This window comes from Orbicella franksi, chromosome 5 (genome assembly GCF_964199315.1).
Source record: "Orbicella franksi chromosome 5, jaOrbFran1.1, whole genome shotgun sequence".
NCBI classification, from domain to species: Eukaryota; Metazoa; Cnidaria; class Anthozoa; order Scleractinia; family Merulinidae; genus Orbicella; species Orbicella franksi.
In genome coordinates, this window is record NC_138149.1 from 28,751,231 (window position 1) to 28,767,165 (window position 15,935).

Consider the following 15,935-nt stretch of genomic DNA (forward strand, 5'->3'; position numbering starts at 1 on the left):
TGGCCCTTTCCAACTATGACTCTTTTTTCCAAGTTTGACCCGATTTTCTAAGTGTGACCCATTTTTCCAAGTGTGATCCATTTTTTCCAAGTATGACCCATTTTTCCAAAAGTGACCGATTTTCTCAAGTGTGACCTAGTTTTTCAACTGGTTCTCACCTTTTTTTCAAGTGTTACAAGTTTTTACAAGCTTGATCCACTTTTCTAAGCTTGACCTAGTTTTTGAAATGGAACCCATTTTTCCAAGTGTGACCAACTTTTCCAAGTTTGTGCCCCTTTTATGGAAATGTGACCCATTTTTCCAAGTTTGACCCATTTTTCAGTGTCACCCTTTTTTTCCAAGTGTAACGCATTTTTCCATATGAGACCCTTTTTCGCAATTAAGGTTGACTAATTTTTACACTGCGACACCGTTTTACAAGTGTGACCCAGTTTTCCAAGTGTGACCCATTTTATGTGATTGACCCATTTTTTCAAATTTGACCACTTTTTTCACGTGTGACCCATTTTTCCAAGCGTAGCCCATTTTTCCAAATGTAATCTTTTTCTTCAATTGTGTCACTTTTTTTTCCAAGTGTGACCCGTTTGACAAGTTTTGACCCACTTTTCGAAATATAACCTACCTTTTCAAGTATGTGATTTTTATCGAAATGTGACTCATTTTTTTAAATGTGACCCATTTTTCCAAGTGTAACCCTTTTTCCCATGTGAAAGCCATTTTTCCAAGTTGACCCATTTTTCCAAGTTTGACCGTTTTTTTCCAAGTGTGTCTCATTTTTCCAAGTTTGGCCCTTTTTCTCAAAAGCGTCCCATTTTAATAAGATTGACCTATTTTTAAAACGGCGACCCTTTCTTCCAAGAGTGACTCAATTTTCCAAGGGTGATCCATTTTTCCAAGTGTAACCCATTTTTCCAAGTTTAGCTTTTTCTCCCAAGTTTGACCCATTTTTCTTAGTGTGACCCATTTTTTCAAGTGTGACCCTTTTTTCCAAGTCTGACCAATGTTTCGAAATGTGACCCATTTTTCAACGTGTGACGCATTTATCCAAGTGTGACCCATTTTTCTAAGTGTTACCTGTTATTCCAAGTGTGACCCCTTTTTCCAAGTGTGACCCATTTCTTCAAGAATTACCCATTTTCCAAGTGCGACCCATTTTTCCACGTGTGACCCACTTTTCCAGGTGTGACCCATTTTTTGAAGTTCAACTCTTCTTTTCCAAATGTAACCCTTTTTCCAAGTGACTCGTTTTTCCAAGTGTGACAAATTTTTCGAAATGTAACCCATTTTTCTAAGTTTGACGCATTTTTCCAAGTGTGACCCATTTTTCCAAGTGTTACCCGTTGTTCTAAGTGTGACACGTTGTTCTAAGTGTGACCCCTATTTCCAAGTGTGACCCGTTGTTCTAAGTGTGACCCCTTTTCCCAAGTATGCCCCATTTTCTAATTGTGACCCATTTTTTTTAAGTGTGACCCATTTTTACCAAAGTGACCCATTTTTGCAAGTGTGACCCATTTTTACAAAAGTGACCCATTTTTGCAAGTGGACCCTTTTTTAGTAGTGGATACACGAAGCGTAGGAACGACTATTGTGATGGGGCAGAATATGCAAATGAGTCACTCACTAAGATGTAAACTTTTGGCCGATAACATTGAGAGCCTGGGTACGCGTTGCTTGAAGACCTCCAAATTTCCTAGTTATTATCTGTCAAGTGGTCGCTTACGGGAGGTTAAAAACAAACCATAATGTCAAACTTTTAACTCTGAAAGTTTTCGCAGTCGCTTACGAGAGGTGGTTGCAACCGGAGGTTCCACTGTATTCTCAGAAGCTTAAAACGCATTTTTGGTATATACAGTCGAACCCACCTCTCGTAAGCGACAACCTCCAAAGCGACCAGTTTTCCAAAATACCAAAAGTTTTCAAGTCAAATCAATATATTTGGAACCTCTTGCAAGCGACCACCTCTCGTCAGTGACCGCGACCACTTTTAGGGCTTAAAGTTTGAAATTTTCTTTTGTCTTTGCCCTCCTACAAGCGACCACGCGACAGATAAGAGAACGTAAATTGGATAATAAGGTGTTGTGGCCATATCGCAGTCCTGGGTAGTGCAGGAGACGGGAATTTCTAAATGGGAAGTACAGGATTTTTTTCTCGAGATTAACTTTTGGCATGAACAAAACAGTTAAAACATGGGGTAAGTCTCTACAGTCACCATATGTTAATGACGCAAAATTTTAACCAAATATGGTCTTCGCTCTCGTAACCACTTCCCGTAAGCGCTTGCGGGAGGTTCGACTGTATGTCCGATATGAAGTCGAAATGAACATTGTGAGGAAAAAAAATGGTCCTTAGAGTATAACATGAAATCAAAAATCTGGGCTGTTAAATTATTGCGCCGCGTCAACAATAACGTTTCGATAGGTCATTATTTCTTCGCAGTACACTCAAACGTACTCTCGTACCCATACCTCACACTGTTTGACGCTGTTGAAGATCCGGGTTCCAGAGTAACGTACGGTAGGTCAGTGCAGGCTCCACTACTCATTCTACTTCGGGAATTTTAAAAATTGCATTTCCTGTCATGAGCACAGGCCATCCAAGCTATATTGAAACGAGGAGTCAGCTCAATTTAAGCTAGTTTAGACTAACGATGGTACCACGACAAATTGCCACCTCACCTCTGTGCCTAGATGAGAGAAAACCCGGAATGCGACACCAGCTACACTTTATTTATCAATATGTCACTATTTATACACAAAGCAAAGTTTAAGGATGCCTGCGGTCGAGCCGGACTGAAACAGGCAAGAGCAATAAACATTCCTGAGAAGCGAACTTCAAGTTGCTATATCAGTCCTGATGTAAAAAAGGGAATTGTTTGAGCTAGACATAGGCTCCATTACCAGCTGCTGTTGCTGAGAGGATCTTGAGCTCCTCTCCCAGGGTGGAACGAAGACAAGACTCGAAAGAATGTCGGAAATCGAGCCTAGTCTAAACCACCCATCCAATATCTTTCCTTCATCTATAGTTCGAAACCTCTCCTGCTTTCCGATTGATTTATTTGTTCTAAAAGTAGTTCACGTACCAACAACAAAAAAAAAAGCGCGGGTAAACAGGCCAGTCACAATGAACTCCCTATTAAGCGGACACCCTCGGGACCTTCTCAAGTGTCCGCTTAATACATGGTGTCCGCTTAATAAAGGTTTACAACAGTTGCGCTATGTTTGTTAACAATTAACGTTCAACGTTCCTCTGTACTGTAATAAAGTTCCAGGTTGTTAACGAAGTTATCCAGAGTTCAAATTCATCAGCTTTCATTACCAACTTTAATTTGTTTGTAATACATTTAATCAATCAATGCCACATGGTCAATTCAGTCCGGTTTTTAACAATAGAAATTAGTCAAATACAATTTATTTTAGTGTCCGTGTCCGCTTAATAAAGGTGTCCGCTGAACAGGGGTTCGCTATAAAGGGAAATATAACACGTTAATTTCGGGAGTCCGCTTAATTGGAGGTCCACTTAATAGAGATTTCACTGTATTATTATTTTAAGGCTTTTTTCCCTTCAAGCGCCACGCGCCGACTAACTTATGCCACTATTCTACAAAAAATTTAACACACTTGTCGGTTAGTGTGCGGTGAATTCAGACAAGTCTGCGACAAGATCGGGGCATGTCGGGCGATATCTAACAGTGCTAGATCTCAAAATGTCTTGTTGGGCCTTGCCGGCTAGTTTGCGGTAGACCAGGACCATTTGTCGGGGCTCGCGCGCGCCTCGACCAATTAGGAAATGTCATGAGAGTCACGTCAGTGGAATAGGCGCCATCTTTATTTTGGATGACTCAGCCCCAAGCCTCAACGCGGTTAGTCGCGACATAAAATCGGCCAGTGTGCGGCAAGCTCATGGCCCGACAAATTTTAACCCGATTTGACCCCAACTAGAAATCTGCAGTTCTACGACAAAAAATCCGCTAGTGCGCGGCAAATCCTGCGAATGCGAGTGCAAGTATGAAGTAACGATTTATGTTAGGAGCACTTGATATTAGCAAATTCTCTCCAAAAAAATTACAGGCCAGTGTAAATATCAGAGTTCTCAAATATCTCGAGTAGTGTAAATCCTTTTACAATTGCTCAAGCTTTTATAACATTACGAACGCGGGCGCATTAATTTGAACTGCAGTGCAAATGAAAGTCAACGATAAATTAGCTTACTCACGGCCACACAATGAAGTAATTTTATCAGTCCTATAATAAAGGAACTAACAACCACGCGTAAAACGTTTTGACATCTCTTCGATGGATTTCCAATCTGCTTAGCCAACTACAGACGCATAAACCAGGTAATTCCTTGACTTTTGAACTGTCCGCCTCTTGTCTACATTAACTTACAATAATTGATCTGGGTTTTCAGTGACTGGCGAAGCCGCGAACAAAAAGCAATAACAAGATAATTATGTACCGTTTTGAAGAAGCAAGGCGGCAAACGAAGCTACACATTTTCAAGGAGTCCTTCAGTTGACAATCAAAACGACTACATCCCGAGACCGTCACATAAATACCCTGGTTGTAACGAATACATGTTTCCCCTGAAACAGAGCTCTACAGGCTCCGCTTTGTTATATTACAGTAATATTTTCACAATATTATAACTGCTGTGTAGTTAACTAAATGGCAACTTGGACGGCGACATTTTTGGAGAACCGATTTCACCAATGTTAGAGGAGGCATTCGCTTGAATTTCTTGAATGGTGTTCTGGAATCTGGACCATTCATCAGCTCTTGGGACAGCTAGTTGCTGGAAAAAAAGAGACAGAAAAAAGATAGGCATGAACCTAAAGGCGCTACGTCACGGTTTGCGCATATGGAAAAGTTTAGCCTCAATTTTTCAAATTTGTCGTTTGTAATCCGTGTTAATCTTCTCCATCCTTAGCCATCCTTGTTCCTTTATGGTTTATCATTATCTCTTTGGTGTTTTTCTATCTTATTAAACTGTTATTTTCAGGTTTCCTACCATTTAAAGGTAATTTTGTATGTGGCCAAAATAACTCAAAATACCGTAACTGAGCTCCTTTAAATAACTGTATTTATCACTAATTTTTACTTCCTTTTAAGGTTGTACTTACCTCGCCGACGTCATAAATAAACACATGCCCATCGTCATCGCCCGCGGCGATCTGGTGACCAGAATGCGTCCACCTCAAACGGTTTAGTGACGTCATTGACTCTGAACTCGTGGTTGCTGTGGGCACCTACAAAGAGGACAAACAGGCTTGCGTTACGAAAATATTCATAAGTGACGTGTTGGCAGGTTCTGTGCGAGGCTTTTTGATGGGTTCTCGTACCCAGGGCCACCTGTCCGTCTTAGCCGGCGAAGCCTTGGCACGAGGAAAAGGTGGGTCTTTAAACACATCCTTGCATAGGGCGACTTCGCCCGAAGTACAAGCGGCAGTCAAAAGCGATGCGTCCTACCGAAAAGACACGATCGTAGTCTTTTTCTTGGAAGCTAAGAAAAATAAAGACAATGCTAAAGTTGCTTTGGCCTTTTCTAATACTTAACTCGAGATTTCTGGGTTTAATTTGACGAGGAACATCATATTTTGTTCAAAATTACACAAGTGTTTTCCTACCTGGTAACACTGGACAAACTACGAGTAAATTGCCGGACGCGGACGACCCATTTTTGGCGCCAAAGTAAAAACTTGGAGACACAACACGTTTCATATTTTTCACCTTTTACAATATGAAATGGTTTCTGGAATTCTAAATCCCTTACAGTTCCTGAATATTCAATGTCCTCTCTGTGACTGATGAGAAAGTTGCTCGACTTCAATGCCTTTCCTGTTAACGAACATTGACGTCAGGACCGTACACTTTTTCTCCCCTGCTGAATCCTGATTGGTCAATTCAAATGTCACTTCCTCGGTAACATGAATTAAGATTACCATTAACAAAGTCTCCACGCAACATCAACCTCAAGCAAACGTTAATCAAGATTTACCTCTGTATCGTTATTAAGGTTCCACAGGTCCAGTCTCCCTGTACCGTCCACAGCAGCAAACAAAGCAGGGTGGATTGGGGACCACTGAACGTCATACACGTAATCGCCATTATCCTCAAAAGAGTACAGCGGGCGTGGGTTCTAAAAACAAAAAGAGGTCTAATAACTTAGCTTCAGTAATGTGCCTTAGTCTGCTTAAAAGGCGTAGGAAAAGCTGAGGAAAGAATAGTTGGCATTAAAGTGCGAGGACAAAAGTCTCTATTTTCCGCCACTTTCTGGGAACCCTACGGCTGGGTCAACTACTTAAAATGATTTGGGCTCGTATTTCTAAGGTTGCCTTGCGATAGACACCACCTGGCAAAAGGAAACCTGGTCGGCCAAAAACCAGCTAGCGCCGAACTGTCATGGCTCAGTGCGGTAAAACTCAGATGGGGCGATAAGATAAAATAAGATAAAGCCTCTATTTATCGAGGGTTAACACATAACAGTAGAAATTCGCTGACAAACTTGTGGCCCTCACTTGTGCCTTGGCAAAGCATAACATTCTGCACAAGAGAGAGAGAGAGAGTGTGTGTGTTGTTGCCATAATAGCCTTTGTCGCACAGGGAACGAGGAAGATTAAGTAAGTAAGTAAGTTTCTCCACCTTACAGTTGTTGTCGTTTCTAAGTACTTTTCACTGACTCACCTTGTGACTCCAGAGTTTGATGGTCCAATCAAAGGATGATGTTAAGAAGAGGTAAGAGAAGTCGATTGGACCTGCTGCTGAGTGAGTGTCAATACCAGTGGCCGGACCGTAATGACCTTCAAATATGTCGCTGATACCCGCTTTGCTATAAAACAAAAACACATAAAGATCTCTTTACAGCCCATTCTATTCTAGGGACCCAATTATTTTCCATTATCCTTTTTCTAGGTCCCGTTTTCTTTTCTCCACAAAACCAACATTTTGAACTAAATTCTAATTTGATTGTAAATCCAAGGGTCACAGTGCTGTTAATCGCAAACTTGTGTGTGCTACACCCGTTCTGACTGACTGACTGACTGACTGACTGACTGACTGACTGACCGACCGACCGACCAACCGACTGACTGACTGACAGGCTGATTGAGTGACTGACATACTGATTGACATACTGACTGACTGACTGACTGACCGACTGGCTGGCTGGCTGGCTGACTGACTGACTGACTGACTGACTGACTGACTGACTGACAGAATGTCTGTCTGACGGACTGACTGACTGACTGACTGACTGACTGACTGATTGATTGATTGATGACTGATTGATTGATTGATGACTGACTGATTGATTGATGATTGGCACTCTGGGGTAAGAAGCCTTGTTTCAAGCCCTGTCTGAGTACTTTCATTGAATTGTGCTGTGTTCTAAGGCAAGACATTTGACTCTCTCAGCACTGCAAAATACCTTGCTCGTTGTTTTGCAACAGGTCCTTTAAGCTTAGCCTGCAGTCTCTAGAAATGTATTCAAATTACCTTCCATGTCGACAGGCCGTGTAAACAGAGCCCTCCTCACTTCCAACCACGAAGTTATTGACATCGCCAGCCAAGAACGACAGACACGTGACAGCCACTGCCTTGGATTGTTTGAACTGAAGCTCCATGCTGTCCTGCAAGCAATAAAATGACAATCCAAGAATGAAATTGATGTAAGAAAGATAATAACTACACCGTCCGAAGATGCATGTAGAAACAATGTGAAAGACTTGACAAAATACATGTAGTTTGTTTTCGAAATCTGTGTTCGGCCACCTTAATTATTCACAGGGAACCAGCACGAGCTGTTCACGTAATAATCGTGAGAGCAAAGAAAATTTACGTTGGCAGTTGAAATAAAGGAATGATTTTCCCTTCTTTTTAACCATACACTGGGGCGGATCTAGAAGTGTTCGGGGGGTTGGTCAAACCCCCAAGTCACATGCTGACTTGGCCTCAGAATACCGCAAATCCCATATCTGAGGACCAATTTTAAAAATTTTCCGGGGGAGGATGCACTTGGACCCCCCTACAGGGGACTGTCTTCAGCAGTCCGTATCTTGAACTCCCTCCTCTAAAATCCTGTATCCGCCCCAGATACAGTAGACTGTAGTCAACACATACCTGAGGCTGCGAGAGCATATCAAGACTCCAGGAGCACATTTTACCATCAGTAGAGACACTGATCAGATTGTGAGCATTTTGAGTTCCCACAACATTTACACAATACACTGGGTGCTGCAAAAAAAAAAAAAAACTTCCCTTGAGGTTACTGAATAGAGTGTTTTCACTCACATGGCCAGCAACCATGTAAATTTATTGCAAACAGTGAAATTGTTTACACAGGTAAAGAGTTCAACTTCCACAGAATTGGTTTGGGACACAAGCATGCCCGCCACTTCATTGCTTTGAGACGCCAAAATGCATGCTGCGACTCTCTTAACAGGTACATGAAGGTTCGTGGGTGGGTTGCGTAAAACCTTACTAGGGAAGGTAGTAGGGAAATGTGAAATAAAACAAGCTGCGATTAGTCAAGTACAAATAGCACGATGTTCTTAAAAGGGGCAAACTGGCACTGGAATTTTGGCGCGCACTATAAAGGTTTGTTTTAGTATTGTTTTGTTTGTTAGTTTTAAACTTTCATCTTGAAAAATCTGTCGGGAAAATGGGGTGAAAATAAAAATAATAACAAGTTTGCATTATATACTATTACACTGGATTGAAATGATGACTGCATACAATGTACATGTTACTAATAGTCCTTTTCATCCTTTATAAATTCATCATATTAAGATGATACTAAGATAAATTTTGATGAACAAATCAATAAGGGAATGCACTAGCGATAATATCAGTCACACTATTGGGAAGATAAGTGGTAAAATTAGAACAGGAGATGTGCAGATGGTAAAATCCAGTGTGAGTGACTGACTTACTGTGTGAGCTGTGGCAGACAGTGGTGTCCTCTGAACAGGAGTCTTTTTACTACTTCTGTTGTCCCACAGAACAATTTGACCAGAATATGTGCCACCAACAATCAAATTAGGATGAAACTTGGCAAAAGTGACAGATGTCACACCAGACTGAAAAGGAAAGGATTCAAAACAAGTGAGAAAGCAAGTTCATAACACTACATTCACGTTAATTAATCAATGTTGTTATCAGATCATGATTTCCTGCATTTTTGTCTCAATGACAGGGGTACGTGTTAAAGTGTATGGAAAAAGCAAACTAAACTAGACAGCAAAATCACGTATAGTAAAGTTCAGCCTCTCTCTCTTATGCAATTCTCTCACAAGAGTACTGCATTATGTGACAGAGAGAAGGCCAAAACTGGACTACATCACGTAATGCGCAGAAATTTACAGCACAACACACTTCCCCAACCCCCCCTCAAAAAAAAAGCCACTCACAGGAAGTGATGCAACTCCTTACACCACAAGAACACAGGGGGCAAAAAGTTCAATGCTGTCACAAGTACAGGCTGTTGTACGGGCTGTCGTACTGTATTCCAGAAGATACATGTACATGTATGCACATGTACATGTATGCACATGTACATGTATGCACATGCATTTCAACCAGATGTTCAAGGAAGGAGTAGCTTCAATGCACTCTTTTACCTGACAGTGGAATATGTATTCTGGAGATTCTTTCTGATATTTCATGTTCCATATGAGTGCGACGCCATCTGGCTCATGAGGGGCATCTTCATTGTTGTTATATGAAGCCACCAACAATTCTGGGTACTGGAATACAACACAAGACAAAAAACAGAATGTCAATGTATTCATCATCTTGGACTGTTGCACTGGATATTTGACCCCCCACCCCCCCCCCCCCCCACCCTCCGCCCCCTTCCTTTCTCTCCCAGATGAAGATGGAAGCTGCGAGGGTTGAGCATCTTTCCCAAGAGCTAAGCACAGTCAGGGCACAAGTGAACAAGTAGACAACCAAACAGTACTGTAAGTCACTCTTCTACCTGTGTGGACCAGTCCAAACATGTCACTGTTCTATGCCTTGACCACCGCTCATCAAAGAACTGTCGACTGATTGACAGTTTGCCAGACGCCTGTGTATCTCTGCGAGAGAATTAAATAGCAAAATGGGTAAGCACAATCATACTTTAATGTTTTCCATTAATCAATTAATTAATTAATTAATATTTTTCTCCTTGAAGTTGTTATTCAAAGTACAGATGTAGGCATTACATGTACTTGTATCCTAAAACAAGACTTGTGTCACATGAGAACCACTGATATATCACTTTTTGAAGAAAATTAGAAAAAAATTTACAGGATGCATCTCACAAAGAATTCATTCCTTTTTTTATTTGCGATTCCTTCCCAGCAACCACACTACCCAGGGTAGTATTATTTGAGAAGTTGTAACATAATATACCCACCCCTCCATGTCTTCTGTCTCGGCGCCAGAATAGTCAAATGTGATATCCACTGTCTCACACAAGGCTCTCTCCATTAGCCGGGTGGCTTTGTCAAAGAACTTGCTAAATTCACCAGAATTCAAAATGTGTTCCTTTTGTTCATCACTAAGCTCTATAACTGTAACTGTGATGGAAAAAAATACACCTTACAGTAATAGATACGAAAAGCTGAGGAATAGCTATGGGATAATGTAAGAGTTCTACACTAATAATACATATGCAATATTTTCTTATATTAGAAAATAGCCGAAAGAAAATACACGCACTGATTGGATTAATATTGTGTTTCTATTAAACAATAAGATCCTGAGCTCGAGATTTCTGTCGCATGATAGTTGACAAGGGCACAGCCCAGGTCAACTATCACAAATAGAAATCTAGGGAGAGAATGATCTAATTGTTTTATAGTATAAATCTAGTTGTCATTTAAAACTTGATCTAAATTCCCTTCACAGACACCTCAAAAACACAACGAAGTGGCCATCATTTTGTTAACAAGCGTGCACTGCTACACTAGTCACTATCTACAACAGAATTTCAACAGTATTTCAACTGCCTGTGGGCCAAATACAAGGAAAAACATGACTGACTGCTCAACAGGGGACCTCAAAAAGGACATTTGAAAATGAGATGAATACAGGATACAAACTAGGGAGTAATGTTGAGATCTACAGTGTACCTACATACTTCCAGAGTTTCTGCATTACAATCAGTAATGTTAAAGCAGGATGAATATTTCAAGAATTTACCTTCTTCCCTGCTGTCTTCTTCTCCATCTTCTGGTTCTGACTGTGCGTCTGTCTCCTTTGCCTTTGGCATAGCAGAGGCTTCAAATTCATCTAGAAATAATAAAAACAAACACACACACATTGAAATTGACTGTACCAAAGTACCAAAGTACCAAAGTACCAAAATGACCCTTTTACAGGATTTGAATAAAGAATAAAAATAAAGAATACGATAATAATGAATAACAATAATGGCAAGGAGAATGCAATAAACAAGAGCAGCTACATCATTCAAAGCATTTTCTCCAACGCATCTAATATTTGTAGTTTTGTGTTTTAAACATGCTTGTAAAAGGTGGCTACGGGCTTTTGGCCAAATGGGTGTCCAGGTGTCTTGTGGATGTCCGCTTAATTGTTTTATTTTTCATACGTTGCTTTTTAAATTTTTCAGTTGAGCAGGCCCTAAAGCACATTTTGGACACCTTCTTTTCTATCTGGCTAGCTTGACTCTTGACTATTAAGGCACATGATCATAATAAGTTACTCGTTTACAGATGATCACTTTTTAAGCTGCGGTAAAACCGATGTGAACACTGCCATAAGCCAAGCCTAATGTTGCAGAAATCATTTGTTAATTAGATCAGACCATGATAAAACTCACCTGGGGGTTCTTCTGGTTCAGCACTTTGAGTTTGTGTCTCTTTGTTGTATAAGACAGGTTCCTGAAGAAGAAAACCACATTGAAAGAAATAACATGTATACCAAATTAAGACAAAGAAAAATGTGAAGAGTTTGTCTAGATCCAGGACCAAAAGGACTTGAAACAAGTTAAAGGATGCAGTAGTAAGAGGAATATGTGCACAGATTGTTTGTACTCTCTTTCGTTCCCTGTCGCACTGTACATGTACATAAAACTAACAGACAGAAGCATCCAATTACAAGTAGATTTCTGACGAGTACATGTACATGGTTGAACATTGTATTGTTGCATATAACTGGAGGCAGCACATGTGGCCTAGCGGTTGGGGCTGGATTTGTAATCCAGAGGTCCCAAGTTCCATTCCTCCTCCTCCCTGTCACTAGCTAGATGGATTTGGGTTCAATGACACGGAATTCAACATTTGTAATTAGATGGCCATGCTTTTCAGGGTCTCATAGGGTTTTGCAGGGTTCATGCCTTTTCGGTTCCACCTGACAGTGTGTAAAAACATGTACATGTCGTTACTTCAACTGCCATTTGTGTTTGCTTATGGAGTGCTTTGGTTGAAAATTTTAAATCAATGGGAAATAACTCCTCGACGCACAGTTTTCCAATGTAAGCATAGGTTTATTACTTGTAAAGGTACCTTTACCTTTGGTGGAATATTTGTCTGTGTAAGCTGAGACACACCCAATTTGACTGCTTTTTTCTTCTCTCTGTGAAAACCAGGCCAGAATGAGTTGAAAATTAGTTTCAGAGGAACTTTGCTTTACAGTCAAATAAGTTATGAGAAATACTCCTTCCAAAGCTAAAATAAAACTGCATTTCTTATCAAGAACAAAATGGGTACATTGATACTTATTAGTAACAAAAATAACGTTTTTTGGTAACAGGTCACTATGGTGAGGGGGATCGAGGCTGTCAAAATGTCCCGTACCCTACTCTCCTGCCTCCCAACCAATGTCTCCTCAATTAATGTTCACTCCTCATTCTCGAAGTTGTTCCCATACCCAAGTAAACTGAAAGGCTTCAAAAACCATGTTAGTCAACGATAAAGCTGTGTCAGGACACCTCATTCCTAGGTCTTTAATGTCTTATTTTCTTTAATTTTTTAATTTTTTTTTTTTTTTTTATAATTTGCTAAGATTAACATTATTAATAGGTCTATACTCTCCATTTGTCTTGCTTCCTGCCCATTGAGAACCCCTACATCCCTCCTTTTCCTGTCTCCCACCTCCCCCTGCTTCTATTCTCCCAGGTTGCACCCCCCCCCCCCCCCCCCACCTTGGTGCCTCTTCACATACACCTGTGATGACCTTCTTACATACATGTCGCTCTGAATATTATAAATTTCACTGATGGAACTCTGTTAAAATATTCTTGACTTACGGTGATACATAAGGTCTTGATGTTACATCCTTGCCTGGGCTGGAAGCTTCAGTATTCATAGACTTCTGTAATAGTGGAGACACTGCCAGAAAAAAACAATATTTTCAATTTATTTAGAACTGCTACATGTACTAAATAGATACAGTGTGCATGTAGAAGTTAAAACAATCAAGTCAAAAAGTTTTATAGCCAAGTTTTATCGTTCCAGTCACTTGAAGCTACCCAAAAATCTGACAATCCAGCTGAAAAATTCCTTTCTGACGACATCGATTCCATGCACATCACAGATCTAATTGGATGGTTTTTACTAATCATACAGATTTCACACTCGAGGACCACCCTGGTTAAAAAACTATTTAGGAACTGTTAGCATGGTTACACTCATTATGCAGAATTACATGCAATTGCCAAAATTGTCAAAAAGACTCATTCTTAAAGTCTCTAATGACGAGTATAAAAGTAACCTGCTGAGCCATCGATCACATCATCAGGCATAATTCCCTTGAGCAGTTCATCAGCTTCTCTCTTCTTTCTCTCAATATCAGTCTCTTTGGATTCTGTTGCTGAGGCAGCAGCACTAGTGATAGTCTTTGGAGTGGCTGCTACTTTACTGTGCTCTAAATCCTGTTACAAACCAAGGTGAGAAGGAATTTGTAGTTCTAGAAAATATCCATACCCCCCTCATAGAAGGGATTTTTTCTAAGACCCCCCACTCCTCTGGAAATTCCAATAACGGTCCAAACATTTCTTTAATCTTTTTGGTCTTAGATACGACATTGGACGACTATTTTCAACCTCGATCGTACAGTACAAGTACAATAATCACCCGACGACCCTGTATATATGATCCTAATATTCTGAGGAAATTAGTCAGCAAGAATTCGGTATAATTCCATACTTAATCATGCATACAATTTTGTAGGTTTTGTCCCATTCATTACTGCCGTCCATGTCAAAATGATACTAAGAGAAATTGTATGCACAATTGAGTATATATCGGACTATACGGAAATCTGTCCTGTCGGGTTTTCTTCAGGAAAGAGTCTCAGTTGGCAAGACATTCTGCCGTTACCTGGCTACCTATTAAACTGATATCAAGCAAATTACACGTACATAAGCTTACATGTACATACGGTATGACTCACGACCTAACAGGTCCATCCAATCGATATTTGCATGCACAGAAGTCTTAGGTATTTCCACATACAAAAATCACCCATATATCCACTGCAAATGAAAAGATAAGCTTTTCATGCATAGCACGTATCGCAGAAATGTAGCCAATCACGAAAACCAGACCAGTTTCGATCCAGTCTTCAAAATCAGTTAGCTCAAGTCAAATATTGAATTAAGCAAATTGTTTCTTCTTCCACGTTTCGTACCTTCTTCTTTTCCTCTCGGGCTTTCTTGATCTCTTCTAGGCGTTTTCGTTTTCTCTCTAGCTCAGCTTTTCGATCAGACATCTTTCTCGAACCTTTTCGTACAACGAGTCTTGGTTAAATATTGTACTTCAGCAGGTATCCAATATGGCCGACAACAACACCTTCAATCGCTCGTACCCAGTTCTCTTATCAGCACTAAAGATGAAGGGACGGAAAACACGTGCACTGTAAGTACCTCCTGTTGTCCCATACAGAGCCTTAGGAAACTTTCCTAAGGCTTTGTATGGGCTTTTATCTGGAGTATCTGGTAACGCTCCAGGTTACTTTATCATGTTTACCGCAAGGTGTCATAATCTTGCCGCTTTGTGACAGAAATGTTGTTTAACTAAAAGTAAACCAGAACACCAACAGACCTATGCATGTATCAATTGTCAGCTGAAGGAATTTTACCCATCAATGACACGTCATCGCTTGTCAAACTTTGCAAATGAACACGACGTAATCGGTTCAAGGGACCACTGATAAGGAAATAATAAATAAGGTGCGTAAGTCGGATGATATTGGAACTCGAGGAAAATGCATTTTATATTTCAGAAAACTTTATAACAAGTAGCTACAACTTAAGCTTAACCGAATTAAACAAGTATGCAGCATCTTAATGCTAATGTTCGTGTCACCTTGTGAGAAAAAAAAAAATGGACATAAAGATAAGCGTCGGCTTTATTAGCCTTGTAGCCACCAACACTGTACCAAGATCGCATGACGCTTTTTTCGGTCACGTACCTTCTTTGACTTTTTTTTTTTTTTTTGAAATGAATCAAAACAAGATGAATTTGCGCGATTTTGCTGGAATTAGCACGTTGAAGGAAAAGAAAACAAGCTCGTCAGAAGTGTTGCTTTTTCTTACAAGTAGCATCTTCCTAAATCTTGCGTACATTCACGCCAGGGACAAAGCTTTCCCGCTTTCCTGCTTTCCAGCTAATTTATTACTATTGTTTAGCGATGAGCCGCTGCCCGTTCGAATTTAAATATAAGGAGTCAGATGCATTGAAACGCGGGCACATAAACAAGCTACAGAACCTTGCGATGATATGTTTTACCATAGAGTCGGGAACGAGAGGAAAGCGCGCCCTTCCGAAAAACTGATCGATCGTCCATAAAAGTTGCGTGAAAACAGTTCACTTGAGGGAAAACGCAAGATGCGCGACAATAGAAACAAATGGAGACGAGAAAATACGAGAAATTCGTGGACAAAAAGAAGGAGAGGAACATTCTTGTGCTGTGGAATTGGCGCGTGTCTAT

General features: G+C 40.4%; 1 protein-coding gene across 2 annotated transcripts; it reads right to left on the minus strand.

Moving 5' to 3' along the window:
• Window positions 1-895: 895 nt before the first annotated feature.
• LOC145487974 (cytoplasmic dynein 1 intermediate chain 2-like) lies at window positions 896-15,016 on the minus strand. Of its 2 annotated transcripts, none has more exons than XM_081466738.1 (16): window positions 14,375-14,627; window positions 13,716-13,875; window positions 13,252-13,333; window positions 12,515-12,578; window positions 11,824-11,884; window positions 11,184-11,273; window positions 10,396-10,558; window positions 9,973-10,072; window positions 9,614-9,739; window positions 8,927-9,073; window positions 8,115-8,228; window positions 7,491-7,624; window positions 6,681-6,825; window positions 5,995-6,135; window positions 5,120-5,245; window positions 896-4,791 (listed from the first exon to the last, which is right to left on the minus strand). In XM_081466738.1, exons 2-16 carry the CDS (start codon window positions 13,744-13,746, stop codon window positions 4,657-4,659), a joined length of 1,659 nt encoding a protein of 552 aa, XP_081322864.1. In that variant the 5' UTR covers window positions 13,747-13,875; window positions 14,375-14,627; the 3' UTR covers window positions 896-4,656. The 2 variants fall into 2 exon arrangements, with proteins under 2 accessions (XP_081322864.1, XP_081322863.1); XM_081466737.1 differs by lacking the exon at window positions 14,375-14,627 and adding an exon at window positions 14,634-15,016 and having other exon boundaries at window positions 898-4,791.
• Between the last annotated feature and the right edge of the window lie 919 nt (window positions 15,017-15,935).